The sequence below is a fragment of the Tinamus guttatus genome, unplaced genomic scaffold, assembly GCF_059628265.1.
Source record: "Tinamus guttatus ecotype Peru unplaced genomic scaffold, ASM5962826v1 Tinamus_guttatus_pri_ptg000052l, whole genome shotgun sequence".
NCBI lineage: Eukaryota > Metazoa > Chordata > Aves > Tinamiformes > Tinamidae > Tinamus > Tinamus guttatus.
Window position 1 is genome coordinate 7,854,444 of NW_028288586.1, and position 16,333 is coordinate 7,870,776.

General features: G+C 42.4%; 1 protein-coding gene across 3 annotated transcripts in view; it reads right to left on the reverse strand.

Moving 5' to 3' along the window:
* The window catches only part of CRMP1 (collapsin response mediator protein 1), a 46,661-nt gene that overhangs the window by 20,533 nt on the left and 9,795 nt on the right, over window positions 1–16,333 (reverse strand). For all 3 annotated transcript variants that reach the window (XM_088540005.1, XM_010217241.2, XM_088540006.1), the window contains 3 exons: window positions 10,757–10,845; window positions 4,537–4,721; window positions 2,880–3,044 (listed from right to left, as the gene is read on the reverse strand). In XM_088540005.1, the coding sequence (XP_088396131.1) occupies window positions 2,880–3,044; window positions 4,537–4,721; window positions 10,757–10,845 (439 nt within the window). The remainder of the gene's footprint in view (window positions 1–2,879; window positions 3,045–4,536; window positions 4,722–10,756; window positions 10,846–16,333) is intronic.

Here is a 16,333-nt window from a genome sequence, read left to right on the forward strand (position 1 = left end):
TTTATTCAAGCAATATAAATTCTCTGCCTTTTCCCTTTGTTGCTTTTGCATCATCATAGGCACTTTTCTGACCTTGATGAAAAGAGTAGGAGTTTTGCTCCCAATTAAATGAATTTTCTCCCTGAAGTCAGTGGGAGTTGAAGTGATTCCAGAAGGGATCCTATTGCAGGATCTTGAGCTGCTTCTTTATTTACAGTGCCTACAGTACAGAAGGAGATTAATCTAATACAAACCTCTGCTCCTGGCTACCCCACCAGACACACACAAAGTAGAAGGCCTCTCTTAGGCTGTCTTTACAGCTAACAAGAGACATAGTTTAAACTATCTTATTTTGCAAATAGAGTCCTATTATAGGATACCAAGATAAAATAAAATCAGTACACATATTTAGATATCCAAGATTAGATTTTTTGCCTAATGCTTATGTATAATGCTTAGGTATAAATCCTCAATATAGTCTCTGGAAGGAAAGGATGGAGTTACAGAAGATCTCATCCACTACTGATTTAATGTAATGCTTAATGTGTTACATCCCATCCTAGGCGGGTGCTTGTTCTCAGTGTCAGGAGCGCTCAGCAGAATCCTCTCCAAATTTCAGGCAAGTTTTTCCAAGCAGAGACAAAGCACAGTAGTTAGAGAAATGAGTGAGCTTCCTGAATCTGCAGAGTTCAGGGCTGTTGCTCCTTTACATATTTGTGAGATTCCCAATCATGGATGGACTGCTGGAAATTTACAAGCATGACTTTTTAAGATCAACATTTGGTTCCACAAAATCTCCAAGCTCTTCTAAAGCCTTTCTCCTTAAATTAGCTTTGTATCGATTTAAAACTGATTAATTGCTCAATTATAACCCACGACAGGGGCATCTCTGCAGCAGCTTGGTGAGCTCCTGTGTGATTCATACTGAGACAGTACTAGGCACACTTAGCATTCAAACGTGGTTAACTCAGCCCTGCGCTTGGCTAAATAACCCACCAGACAATAAGCGGAAAACAAATTAAATCCAGATTCTCAGCTGATGAAAACCAGTGTATTGACATCAAGACCGACGATCTGGCCCGCATGTTTCCAATTATCAGCAGATAATATCCATTAATTTGAGAGCTCCTGTCATGTTGAAATATTTGCTATTGTCTTTCTGCTTTCTTGCCCTCCCTTATTTTGTGTTTCCTAACACATGAGAGTAAATTACTTTGACTGGTTGGAGATAAACTGCAGCATCCATGAGAACGAAGGTGACCTCCTAATGTTATTGCCATCAAAGACTCATGGGGGCCCCTCACCCATCCTTGGTCAGGAACCAAAGAACAGATCTCTATTTCCTATGAAGAGTGAAAGGCAGCTCAGATTTCTATTGAAAACTCACATTTCAATAGCTGGAGAAAACTATTAACCCAACTGTCTGCACCAGGCTTTTAATGTAAGCCCCCAGGCACATTTGGGAGAGTGCTGAGCCATCTGTGATCTGTGAGCTCTGGAAAATAACAGCTAACCTTTGAAACAAGGCGCTGGATACTTCCCTGATAGATCATTCAGCTAATTCACAGTGGGGTACCCCTGTTATCAAAGCTGGTAACAGGGGAATAGCACAAATTTGGCACCATCAATATTGGCAGATGTCGTCATCTTGAAAAAATCACCTATATTATAAAAGCCCATGTAAGACCAGTTATCTTTTGTCCAAATTATACATAATCTTGCTGATTGAAGTGTTTTGTTGCCTAAAATCTAATTATATATCAGATGTACTGCTACCATTCTGAAATACAGGATGAATTCTTATACGTGACTGCATTTCGGCAACATCTCAATGAGCAACTTGAACAACTGCCCATTCAAAAGATCATTTTTCACTTTGTTTTTCTACCTTGACGGTGCTTTTTATATAAAGAATTTTTTCAAATCTAACTCCTCACTAGTCCTACACATTGCAAAGGAGGCTGCTTTCACCTAACTTAGACTTCCCAGCACTAGGATCATTTTGATTTACTCATGATACAGTCTCATAAAATATTACCTAGCTAATAGCCATAAACTTTTAAAGAACTTAAGCAGCAAAAAATATTTGAAAAGATATGCCTCTGGACAGAAGATTCATGGTGGTAGGCAGAATTTTAAGGAACTAGATCAAAATTACTATATTCTGAAGGCTATATTCAGTTGCCTACACATGGGTAGCTGGTGCTACTGTCATATAATAGATATTCATACTGAGCTGCCTGGCATGGGACAAGTTTTCTGGAAGGTTTTATCTATGCTATTCTGGAGTGGTAGCTGGAGACCAGATAGAATGACCTGCAGCATCTCAGATGGCAGCATTAATTGAAATGAACCAAACCCATAAGTGTCTTAAATAGATTCCTAAATAAGTGACCTGATTTCTCTAAGTCTTGACACAAAATATTTTCTAGTAACTTCAGGGAAAGCCACAAGAGATCAAGCACTTGAGAAAATCAGGACATTTTTTCAATATTAGGAACCTCACTGTACGCTGAACCCATTTTCAAATTATAACCATGCTTTGTAATAACTTCCAACCTAAGAATGTAACGTACCATCTGAGAATGTAACGTGATAAATGAACAACAGCCTGCAATGGTAGTTTTGTGATGATCTGGCCCTTGATATTTGGACTTAACTTAAGACAGATAAATGGACTGATTCCAGTCAAGCTAAAATTTGAAGCCACTAATTCACAAGGCTGAGTGATCATAGGTCCATTTCACACAGCATACGAATACAGAAGTTCAAGGCAGTGCAGAATTTTGTACCTATGCATTTCTTTTCTAGTTGATGTATCCAGTAAAAAACTTGAAAATTTGACCTCCGTATGACCTTTCAGTAAAAAGCACAAATACTGCTTGTTTTCTCTCACTAACCTTTGTCTTGCACCAGTATTTCCAGCTCTTCTCGAATCCCATCATACCAGCTAGTGATGTCCACATGGAGAGAGTAATCACAACAGGATTTGGTGTCAGCTGCCTCGTGCCACTTCTCAAAGGAGGTCAGTAAACTTGAGCCAGGCTCTGGGAGCACATGGTCAACTGAAAAAGAGATTCAGTGTCCATTACCCAGACTACTTACTGGTCACAGTTCTTGCGTGTCTGTAACTAGTCTTCAAGCATCTAGGACAAAACAGCGTTCCTGAGGGGCAGTTTGTGTGCACGCTGTTATTTCAGATTGTTAGCCTCATCCTGCTGTCTTAGGTGTAGCCAATTTTGTGGAACAGTCTGCACTAAAGTTAAGCCTGGCAACATGTTCGGTGTACAATAAATTGACACACAAGGGTAGATTTAAGCATCCCACAGTTTAGGGAATGTTTGCTCTTCAATTTATTCTTCTCTAGACACTACGAGTTCTGAGCTTATCTGCATTTACTAGCTGACGTGTTTATTTCCAGGTATTTCATAATTCATACTATTATTAACCAGTGCCTCTCAGCCACTGAACTGGCCCAATCGGCCTTGCAAACAAGTGGAGATGTTGCACACTTCCTCCGCAGACAGAATTGGGAATACAGCCAAGTATTTGAACGGAGAAGATAGAAAGCATAAATACTCTGCCACACTACATGGCAGATTGAGTGTGCTGAAATTATGCACTGCAGTTGTCCTAAGACTTGCTGCATCTGCTGATCCCACTAAGTTGAATGACACAAAGACAAGACAGGATTACTCATGCATATATATAGTTATCCTTTGACAGGGCGAGGTCAAAAGGAAGTAAGAAACACAGTAAGGTCTTACTGGTGTGGTCTGCAAACATTATATTGTACATGAGGATGTATGAGCTTCAGGCTTTGATTAAGGAGCATCCAGTTATGAGCAGGATAACCACTGCAAGGCTTATCCACTATGCACCAAGAAACAAACCAAAAGCATGACTCTTAAAACATTATCCATCAAGAAAAACCTTTTTCAGTAGCTTCACTGATGCAGGTATACACAACTGCACGACCAGCTAAGTGCCACTTTCCTTAGCAAAGCAATGAGCTTTCCAGTGATTGCACTGGGGCACCTGTTTAAAACAGTATCATATATGTGAGCCACATGGCCAAGAGAAAAAGAGAGGGGAAATTTCTAGTCTCCTGCCATCTTTGCGGAAGTTAAACAGTGCAATGTGGCACACAAGCTTCAAAGTGAAATTGTTTATAAACACTGATAAATGGTAATTGAAGGCTTGAATTTCTGAGCTGGCTATAAAGACATATGAAGCCTCAACTGAAGAACATACACTGAAAAAGTTAGTAACAAAAGCAGTGTATTTTGTGCTTGTTTCCAGAAATCCTTTCACACTTTTGTTCAGTAGCATATAACATCACTCAGGAAAAGTAGCCACATCTCTTAATTCATTGAGAGCAAAAATTTATGAGGCAGTTCCTCTTCACAAGGAAGCAATGACAATTTATGTCACCTGAACAACTCGCCCACAAAGCTTTAACAAGGTGAAACAATTGCAGAAGGAAACTTCCCCTCAAGTGCTACCTGACCTTCCACCTGGGATGGGAAGACAAAAGTTAGTATTTTTAGTACTCACTGATCATGGTGGTGCCTCCTGCTAGTGCAGCTTTTGTGCCTTGATAGAAGTCATCGACAGCAGTCATTCCTTGGTAGGGCTTTTGTAGGTAAGTGTTGACATCTATTCCCCCAGGAATAACCATGCGCCCATTAGCCTCTATGGTCTTGACTCCCCCAGGAACAATGAGGTTTTCTCCTATTTGCCTGGGCAGCAAGGAAAGGCAATACTGTTTTACTTAAACAAAGAAGCACAGGAGACACAAGCTACTTGAGGCATTTAGGGGAGAGGAACCACGGGCTATACCAGAGGCAGAAAGAACTGGAAACACAAAGCAGAGGGAAAACTCAAATACATGCTCTGCACTGCACTGGCACGACTAAGTGTTAGCAAACCTGCTTAGCTGCTCCCTGGCTCTGGCTGCTTTGTGCTGCTCTAGCGGCCAGTAAAGACACGATAATGCACCAGCCATAAAAACAGCAATTTTTTTTTTACACACTTCAAGGTGAGACTTAAGTGTCATATCTTTAAACAATTACAGATGCCTATAGTTAACATTTTCTAGAGGGGGATGTCTCATTTTATATATTAAGTTTTTAAATACAAACTGAAAAACACAGGTCAAAAGGACAGCAGGCTGACATTGTAAATATATGGTAGATACACAGGGCACATCAGAAGGAAGTTATATTTACCCTGTAACCAGCTAATGCATATTTACCCATTTTAAAAAATCTACATTTTCTAAGATACAGAAATAGATATTTGAGACCCAAACACTTCTATTTTGCTTTGTCACAGATTCTTTGTCCTCCTCCTACAGTTAAAACTTAGTGAAATGTTCTGCATAATGGTATAGAAATAATACTAATTAACTGTTGTCATCTTTTTTCCTTCGGTTTTCCAAAAGCACTTTTTTTTCTTGCTACTGAAAATACTATTAGTCTCTCTCCCATGCTGATAACAAGCAAACCCCAGACACTTACAAAGAAAACATTCTTAGTGTTCATGGACCAAATACAGGGTAAATTAACTTTTAACTCTAAATCACATTACATTATTTTATGTCTTCTTCACATGTTTTTCTGTCAAATAGGAAAAGATACAGTGCTCTGGGGAAGCCGCATCCCTGTATTGCTACACCTTAGTATATTTGAGGCTGGAGCTGCCTCTAGGGTTCATTTAGCTAGTTATGTTACTGACACACAGTCTGAGTCTTCATTTCCTTTCGCCTGGGATGAAATAACATTTATACAGAACTAAATAAACACCCCAGACATCTGAGATGCTGAAGCTGTTTCTCCTATATTAAAATGCAACTCCCACCTACACAGCAAGGCACAGCAACTGATTAACAGCCAATTGCAACAAGGTAGAACACAGAAGAAATATAACCATTAATTAGAACCAGTGAAAATAGCAGGGAGAATTATTCAGTTTGGAATTTAGCCAAAATACCAGAGTTAATAAATAGCCACAAGAGGTCAAGAATTTGTTTCATATCCTATGCAAAAATGTCACCTCCAGTAGCTTGGCTCCCTCAGTGCTCCAGGATTTGGCTGGAGAGAAGAACAGCCATTCAGTGAGAAAACTCCCCTGCAGAATCCAGGCTTGTGGACTGTGCACTGCTAAAATACTCAAGTGGTAGCTAGCAGGATCTGACAATATCACAGCATGAAGCTCAACAATTCCACGTCCAGCGTCTACCATTCAGCAACACATATTGCACAGGAGCACATCATACCCTACTTGCAGCAGTGATGAGTGCTAATGGTGAAGCCCTGAAGCAGGTTAGCACAACAAATTGCACAAACTGCAAGAGGGTCCTAAAATCTGAGTTGCTAGGACCTACTATAGGGCACAAGCCAAGATCAGGGGGCAGTCTGATAGTGTGCATAAAGCTGTGTGGCTCCACTGAAGGAAATAGCACAACACTAATGTCCATTCTCTGAATTCATTCCTAAAATTTTAATCAGAACAGTTCCTCACGCTCTCAAAGGAACAGTTTAATCAGAACAGTTCCTCACATACAGAGTTTGTATGACCAAAAAACAGTGGAAAAAGGTATTCTATTAACAATCTCATTTAAAACTGGATGTTAAAACTGGAACAGCACTCCAAGGACTACCATACCTTCTGAAAATAACAATATTAAAGAAAACCTATGCAAAAATATAAATGTGATTCATTTTTGTTTTCTTCCATAATCATTACCAGTGTATTTGGTGCCTTAGAAAGTCACCCCTGATGAAGTGACATGTGATCAAATGGTCTTAGCCTGTAGCTAGCGGGGTTCCCCAGGGGTCAGTCCTTGGTCCAGGCCTGTTCAATTTATTCATCAATGACCTGGATGAAGGCACAGAGCGCTCCCTCAGCAAGTTTGCTGATGACACGAAACTGAGAGGAGTAGCTGATACCCCAGAGGGCTGCGCTGCCATCCAGAGGGACCTGGACAGCCTGGACAGCTGGGTGGTGAGAAACCTCATGCAATTCAACAAGGCCAAGTGCAAGGTTCTGCACCTGAGGAGGAATAACCCCAGACACCAGGACAGGCTGGGGACCGACCTTGTGGAGAGCAGCTCTGCAGAGAAGGACTTGGGTGTCAGGGTGGACAACAGGTTGACCATGAGACAGCAGTGTGCCCTCGTGGCCAAGAAGGCCAATGGAATCCTGGGGTGCATTAAGAAGAGCGTCTCCAGCAGGTCAAGGGAGGTGATCCTGCCCTTCTGCTCAGCCCTGGTGAGGCCACATCTGGAATATTGTGTCCAGTTCTGGGCTCCACAGTGCAAGAGGGATGTGGAGCTGCTGGAGAGAGCCCAGTGCAGGGCTACAAGGATGATCAGGGGCCTGGAACATCTGCCCAATGAGGAGAGGCTGAGGGAGCTGGGCCTGTTCAGCCTGGAGAAGAGAAGGCTGAGAGGGGACCTGATCAGTGCCTATAAAGGAAGCCAAGGGAGGCAGTGAGGAGGATGGTGCTGGCCTCTTTTCAGTGGTGGCCACTGACAGAACTAGAGGTAATGGCCAGAAACTGAAGCATCAAAAGTTCCATGGGAACTTAAGGACAAATTTCTTAAGAGTGAGGGTGCCAGAGCACTGGAACAGGCTGCCCAGAGAGGTTGTGGAGTCTCCTTCTCTGGAGATCTTCCAAAGCCGCTTGGACGCAGTCCTGTGCCACGTGCTCTAGGTGACCCTGCGTGTGCAGGGGGTTGAACTAGATGACCTCTAGAGGTCCCTTCCAACCTTGAGCATTCTATGATTCTATGATTCTTTGAGGATGCTGCTGTGCTATGGCCTGGCAGGATCCAGCCTCAGTGCTTGCCCTGGTATCAGGATTCAGCCTAGGAGAAGGCTGATCTTCACCAACACCCACGGTGGCCTTTTTTCTGACTGAGCAGGGCACAGAGGAAGAGAAAATGCATCAGGACTCCTGAATTGCTCACTCATTAATAAGTGTGTGTTAATAAGCACGGGTTTCAATTACTCATGGGTGACAAACACAATAGCACAGGTCAGTGTGTTCTAGACACTATGTGATTGAGTCGGTTTTCTGATGCACCAGCTAGCACTTAGCTAACTAGAAAACTCAGACTCACAGAAAGTTGATCTCTACAGTTTCTAATCTCCAGTAAAACAAACTGGGAAATTCTGACACCTACAAGATGCATAAAGCTTGATGGAAAGACCAAGCTTCAGCTCTTTGCAAGCTTAACCTAACTAGGCTGAAGAACTCCTGCAGCGGTCAGTGGAGATTTCAGCTGCTGTCAGGGTTCACCAGGCTCAGCTCTGGAGCCCCACTTGCCCCCTTCACTCTCCTTAGCTGTCCCCAGCCCAGACCAACCCGACTCTCTCCCTTGGCAGGGACACAGAGCAGCCAACGTGACCTCCCACTTGGCACAGAGATTGGGGCTCATTTCCTCATGTGGATAACATAGTCCAGACAGATGTAGGAATCATCTATTATTTATGAACCAGTGGCAATTTAAATTACTAAATATCTAAATTGCTATTTAGATACCAAAGAACTGCTTCTCAGCTGTCATCTGATTGCACAGAGCTTGTTTTCAGCTAGCAAAAAAGCACATGCACCAATTCTGCCTTGTACCAAGGGAGCTACTTTAAGCCTTGATAAGCAGGAAAATGCATTTATCTTATATATTCATCCAAAACTATAGATATTCTTCAAATATATTAAAGATTATGTGTGCATTCATTGCTGCAAAATAATCTGTCAGTACATAGACTATACAAAACCCTTCTTTACCTCATTAATCTGCAAGAGAAACCCAACCCTCTACTTTCCAATTAGTTTCCAGGACAGAATAAGAGGTCAAACCCAGATCTTTTGTATCCCTGCAAAAGAGCCACACTGTTACCTATTCTTGGCTGAGTGGCTTAATGTCTGTTCCATTTTGTGGAAAGTCTATATATTATCAGCAGGTTGTACAGATGGGGAGTTAGGGCATGATTTGAAATGTGAATGTCCGTGGTTCAAAATCCTGCTCCAAAGAATTTTAAGCTACATTTAATGACTAGCTTAAATATTTAGTTGCAATGGGCAGTTCTAACTGGAGAAAGGAAGAGAAACCAACCCCAGAAAATACAGCACTTTCCTGGACTGCAGAATTTCTCCTCTGAACTAGGCAGTGGTAGGACTCAAATCCAGCTCACATCCAGGTGTCCTCACAACTTAGGTACAGAGGGTCTCCAAGCAGGATATCTCACACATGCAACTCCCAAGTCATCTAAATCCAAGAAATCAGTTGCAACTCAGGATGCTGAGTAGCCCATTTGCTTCTTTAGGCAAAGACACGAACATTTTAAAACTTAAGGACTTGTCCCTCTAATCATTATTAAGATTTTTTATTTCTACCCTGGAGGCAGAATCCACACAGGGCTTTGAGAGGGAGGCTAAGCACTTAAAAGGCCGCGAAACTGCAGACACCTGAAAGCTTGTCCTTGCTAAGGACCAAGCAAGAACCTTGCTAAAAACCTAGCAAGCACCAAGGCAAGGGCTCTGCTCAAATGAGGGCCAAAAAATCACATCAGTTTCAGGCTCACAGCATCTCATGCACTTAGCTGTTAAATCCAATCTGTCCCCTCCAAATGATAGTTCAAAATGTACATTTGACCAAATAAAAACAAAAAAAAAAATCTGAAATACCAATGAAGAGATAACAACATAGTTGAGGAAGGGAGGAAGGAAGGGAGGGAAAGGGAGTGAAAAGAAGGAAGGAAGAGAAAGGAGGAAGGAAGAGAATGAAACTAGAATGAACATTTAAGAAGAAAGCTGCATAGCTGCATAGACCTTGGAGAAAAAATGTTTCCTTTTTTTTTTCTGTTATAATAACCTGCATCACGAATGATGCAAGCAAGCACAGACATACAAAGAAACAGACTTCCAATCTGATGATATTTGCTTAGGAAAAGCAGTTCTGAAAACAAACAGGCAATGAATTATTTACTTAGATAATCATAATTATGTTTCTACGCATTAAACTGAGGCCTCTGGAGTCCAAACTTGATTAGGCCACTAATTAAAAGCTTGGCAGTAGAAATGAAGGCTTTGATCCTTGTGTAAACCATAGTGCTTGTACATGTTGCATGACCCACCAAAACTAGGAGGGCCTCATCTCCACCACCCCAGGCTAGGATCAGTAAAGCCAGATGAAGAGACATCTCTGTTACTGTTTTCCCAGCTATCAGTAATGTGTTTTTCATACTTATCTAATGAATACTTTCCCAGATTCTATATTTTACATCCTGATATGCCACCAGGATTAGCTTTCTAAATTTGCGAAGACTAAAGATCAAATACCCTTTTCTAAGCAAGAAAAAGCACACGTGAGCAATGCACAATCCTGTACAGCACAGCTGCATCCACCCAAGCTTAGGTGTGGGGGAAAAATGCAGTAATGAACCTCCCGCCACACACAAACTCAGAAATTTCCCATAGTCCCCACCATTACCTCTTGAGTTGAGAGATCCTACTTTGCTGCCTACGCTCAATTATCTTAAGAAATTGTTCAGAGTGAGCACCTTCAAACTACAGTAAAGGATTTTTTTTTGTTTATCTAATGTTACCAAAGATTAAATGGCAGAACTGCATAATTAAACTACTATCACCCCATATCAAGAAGCAACCGAGATGCTAGCTGCAAGATTTCATGTCAGCACCATCAAGAAATCACATGAGTCTATACTAATAGGCGTGCAAAAAAAGTTCAATACTTAAGAAACCAACTTTATAAGTCCATCTTCCAGGTATATGTCTGCATAGAAGGAGTGGTCATCATTGATAATTCTTCCACCTTTAATGAGTAGTCGGTCACTCTGAGGGGAAAAAAAAAAAAGGAAGAAACTCAGTTTTGTTGAAATAAACAAGCAAACAATGAACTGATGACACCTAATAGGCTTACATAACATGCAAAGCCATTGACATCAAAGCACTCCTATAGATCTGTGCCACAGGTTCAGGTGGATACATTCGCAGTAGAGGCGAAAACCATAGCTTCACTGAATGTTTCTAACTGCCTTTTGGGAAACACTGATCATCACAGTCGCTTTTTCCTCGAAGGAGGATTGATTGCACTTCGAAATAGAGAGGCCAAAAAGGGAAAGGGATCTCCCCTCCCCAGAATGAACTGCCCAGCACTGGAATGGTCATGCATCCCTGGGACTCTTATCATCCCTGGAGCAGAAGTAGAGCTTGGATGGGAAGGGACAAGTGCCAAAGAGACTGCTGAGCTCTGTAATGCAGAAATCCTTGGCTGTGGAAGCTGCTTTCAGACAAGCCAGCTCAGTGGGATCTGCTTAGCTGTTCCCCAGCGCAGCCGCAATGCCCAGCCCACAGCTCCCATATCCTCTGCCGTGTTACGGAGACACAACAGAAAATCCAGGCTCTAGTTGGACATTTCTGCACAGAGATTTGAGGGCATGAAAAGTGAATTACTGCCTGGTTTGTGATTCCTGCAGATGCACTTCAAAGCATATTAGTTAGATAGGCCACTAACTAACTGAGGCTCCCCACTCTGCTTCTCCACACCACGAATGAGGAGGGGAAAGCAGTCTCCAAAGACAGATTTACCTGACATAACATAAATCAGAGAGAGCTACTGTGCTGTTGAGAGAAAAAAATAAAAATCTGTGAAGAACTGTTCAAATATCAAGTCTGCTGGGGCACTGTTCACAAGAGTCATCTGTTTCCATTTTTCTTAATTCAAATGTTTTGCGCTGGGTTGGCAAAAAAAAAAAAAAAAAACACATTTTACAGAAAGCGAATTTCTCCACTGCAAATTCTTAGGAATCCTAGGAATATTTGAGTTGTCTCTTTCAAGAAGTCACATTACAAGTGCTTGCACCCTACCATCTACTCAGAAACAAATCTTGATCAATACCTAATATTTTCAGAAAGGTTTTTGTCAAGCGATTGTGAATGCTGAGAACCTCTATTGCAGTCAGAACCTTCTTTTCCCATTCATAGAGGAAAAAAAAGGGGGTTTTTTTTGTTTCCAATAAATTCACTAATTCCTTTTTTTTCTCCAAATATTAACTAAGAATCTCCATTTTGTCCCATGTTTTACACTCCTCACTCCAGTCTGTTCTTGGTTTAATTCCAGAATGAGTCATGACTCATGTAAGGCATGTGTGTCTCAAGTTCCCAGTTTAGAAAACAATTAAACAAATTGTTATGTTTCCTCATCTTAAAAAAAACAGGGCAGCACTACAGAGCTCTTTTGAAATCTACAGATAAAAAACATTAAGTCAGTGTCGGGGGTATTACAGCAGTCTTTCTGCAGCGTTAACTTTTCAGTCGTTAGCCTAATGTTGAGCATCTCCTTTAATCACAGCTTGTACTTCAGTGTTTTGCAGGTTCAAAGCCTAGGTAGCTGTTTATATCATTCCAGAAAAGACACAAGGGACAAACCAGCTATATTTTTAAATTACTTTTTAAATACAGTGCATGAGGAAAGAGCAGGTACACAGTAGGTCTGAGGTCGTTGGTGTGCTGAGGCACTGCGATGAACCTACACCCCAGCACCTGCCCAGGTTAAAGGACAGGGATGAGTACAAGTCCTCAAGCTGGATTTTGCTGTCCCAGGTGCTCTGCTTTCTCCCCAGCCACTCCAGTGTCACTTGGAATTGCAGGATTTGTGAATCAGCAGCCTGAGAGGTAATAAATTATTCTGCCCTGTGCTGGCCATTGCATCTCCTCACCACGATGATTCACTATGCTGCCTGCTGACCTGCGGATACTACCATCTTGTGAGCTCCTTTTCAGCTCATTCAGTTCCCTCCCAAAACATTAATGTTGTCCAACTCCAGTGAAGCATAATCTTCTTGAAATAGGTAGGGAATGTTACCAGGCCACTGCATCTGCCACTGTTAATGAGTCAAAAAATCCACACATGCTTATGAAGATGCTTCACATCTTTTAAAACAGAAGATGATGTGTAATGAAAAGAAACAGACATAACAGGCTGGGAAAATAAGAAAAAAAAAAAAAAAAAGGTAAAATAGTAATGCAACCCAGAAAAATAAGTGGAGACAAAGGAATTTTATATGTGATTTTCATATATAAGCAGCTAAAACACTCCGGTAGTATTCTACTGTGAGAGCACCCAAAAGTTGCAGAATGATCTGAATCTAAAAAGGATGCAAACGCAGTTTCAAGAAAACACTCAGTTACGTGAATTATAACCTCCCCTACAGGTTATAAGGGATTACTGAATGCTTAGCTGCACAGAAAAGGGTCTGAGAAATTCTAGCAAAGGACGTGATTGTACTTTATGGAGATGCAATTCTCAACATCTCCCTACTCTGACAAAAATAAAAACCTCCCAGAATTTTTGCAAGAGGGAGCAGGCCCTGTCTGAGATGTCCCGTGGCTGAGGTTGCCCCCACTCGGCACAGGGAGCTGCCAGGAGGCAGCCTTATGGAAAGCCCCCGGCTCCCGGGCTGCTCCCCAGGTACCTGCCAAGCCGCCATCAGGCGAGCTGCCAGCCGGGTTTCTGTGGAGCCTTGCCCAGCTTGCATCAGGACTTGATGAATGTGGAAAAGTCTCTGACATACATTGTGATTCAGGTGAATCAGCAAATCCTGCGGAAAAGGCGTTTCACTGGAACTTTTTCCAGCCAGCCCATTTTAAGGCCATCTATTGGACGTGCTACGGATTGCTACAAGCCATGAGCACAAGCAAAGCAGGATACATTAATACACATGGTGCTGATGGACATAAGCAGCCCAGGCTGGGGTTCAGTGCCCCATGGACACCTCTGTGTGCCCAGCAAATGGCCCTGCCTCATCCACCCTGCTCCCAGCAGAGCTGGCTTGTCTCTTGCCGGAGCAGAGGTACCAAATGTCTGTGGCAATTAACTGGTGAATCCTTTTAGAAATAAACTCTTTCATAAAGCCTGGCAAACGTATATGCTAAGCACAGAGCCAAACAGATAGAGCGCAAACCTAATTGCCAAGAGGCTCTGCCATTTTGCAGCACTGCTGCCTCAACCAGGGCCGGTATGCTCCCATGCTGTTTCAGGTCACCTGTACCTGCTTCAGTGAAATCCTGGGCAGAAATACAGACACATACAGGGTTCGTGAAGTAGGTCAGACTCCCTAGACATGCAGCCCGCCTGCGTATGGTCAGGGGCCATTTATTATTTACCAGGGGCCTGATGTCAAGGCAGGCTGTCAGAGTCCTCCCACCAAGTGCCAAATGTCCAGAAAACCTAGAGAGCAAAGGCCTAGCACAAGGGCTGTGAGGTACCTCTCCTCCACCCACCCTCCTGTAGCACGGCAGCCGCATCCACGCACAGCCCTTGCCTTCCAGGGCCGGGCTGCGGCGCGGTGGCCACCGCCTCCCACAGCTCCATTTTCCAAGCACACGCCTCTCGGCCCTGTGCACGGCTTCTCCACTAATCGCAGCCCGGCATCTCCCGCCTGATCAGGCGGCAAAGCCGCGCAGCTCAGCCCACCACACGGCAGCAGAAGGCCGGGTCACGCGCGCAGCATCGCTGCGGCGGCAGGAGGGGCTGCGGCGCCCGCTCCGCTCAGCTTGCTCATCACCATTGTTCACCGGCAGCGCGCGCCGGGCCCAACGGCTGCGTGCTGCTGCCTCACACAGCCTGTGCAAATCCCCGGCTTTGCTCTGCGCTTCCAAATCGGCTCAGCTCAGCGAGCGACGTCCGCGTTTTCACATGGCAAAAAGCCCGGCGGAGGCAAGAAGGATCACAGAGCTGACCTGTCCCAGGGGACCATGAGACCATGATCTGAACCCCATTGCGGCCCTGGACCCGGGCACTGGCCCTCTGCAACCACACCTGCACCCAAATTCCTCTTGCTGGTAAAAAAACTCAGCTCCAGGTTACTTGAAAATAGCATCAAAATGTTAGATCGAAATGTTAGAGCGACAACAACCACTAAGAAATTTAAAATCATTCATTTTTACAATCACCTTTTCCACTCAGAGTGAGAAGTATTTAAAAATACTACACATGACAAAATGCAAGTATGTTTTTACTGATGCAGCTGACAATGGACTGCTAGAACTACTGAAAAGCAGAAATAAGGCATATAAGATTTCATATAAGAACAAATTTCATTTGAGGAATCTTCACATCTTCCCATGGATGATTTGCTGAACAAATATAATTTTAAACAGCTGCATGAGTATAAAATATATCATACCACACATTACAGCAAAACAGACATTTTTCTGTAGTATCAAAATCCATTATACTGCACTTGCATGCACTTTTCAGAGAAAACCACACCCCTGCTATACAAGATGGAGCTTGAAAAATAAAGGGGAAAATTTGCTCTGTCTATTTTACAATAATCTTCAAACAGATTGCAAGGTGATGCTTTAATAAAATAGCAGCCTCTGTGCAGACTTCATCTCTAATATATGCTAGTATATTTTTGCTATTCCATTAATGCAATGTTTATCTATAACATACCCAGATTTAAATCAAGCCATATTAATTAACTAAAAAATTGCTTTGAAATTTGTTATTAACTACAACAAAATTCATATAACGTACTCAGCAGATGGTCTAAGCATTGCTTCATTCTGAGATTTGAACTTTCATTATTACTGCAGTTGCAGCCATTGCCAGCTGAGAAAACCTTTGCAACATTGATTTTTCAGGCTGTAAAGGAGGAGACACTCTCAGAAGAAATTTCATCTTTTGCATAATTCTAAGGATTTACTAGAATATGCCATTAATCTCAGAGCAACAAGGTGTGTATTCTCTAAAATCCAGAGTAGTCAATGGCCTTGAAGATGACAGGGGATTTTACACTAAATAGCAGTTAGAAACAAGCTGAAATTCCAAATCCATCCATGTTTCCAGTTCTCAGTTCTCCACCTATAAATGTGTGGTTTAGAAGATGCCAAATTAAATGTACTAGGCATAAGAAGGCATTAGACAGTGCTATCACATAGCCTGCCTAGGTGTTCGTCTTTACTATTATAGCATTTAGGAGGTAGGATCCTTTGTTGCTAAGTCCTTAAAAAGGCCACTAAGAGTTAGAACAGACATGACAACCCCATTTTAGAGGGAGAGTTTAAAAGCCATGGGCTGCTGTTTGTGTTCTCCTGAATTATCAAAATCTAAGTATGAACATTTGCTAGAGAACAGTTTTTCAAAGGCAAATCCCACTAAAAGAGTGTAGAGGTTGACATTCAGAATCCTTTTGTGCTTCTGCAAATTCTTTCTTGCAGAGTTATTTCCCCAACTAAACAAGAGATTTAAAAGAGATTTTTTTTTTTTTGCTCATATATTTTGTTGCCAATTGTCAGATCTGGCTAGATTCAGAA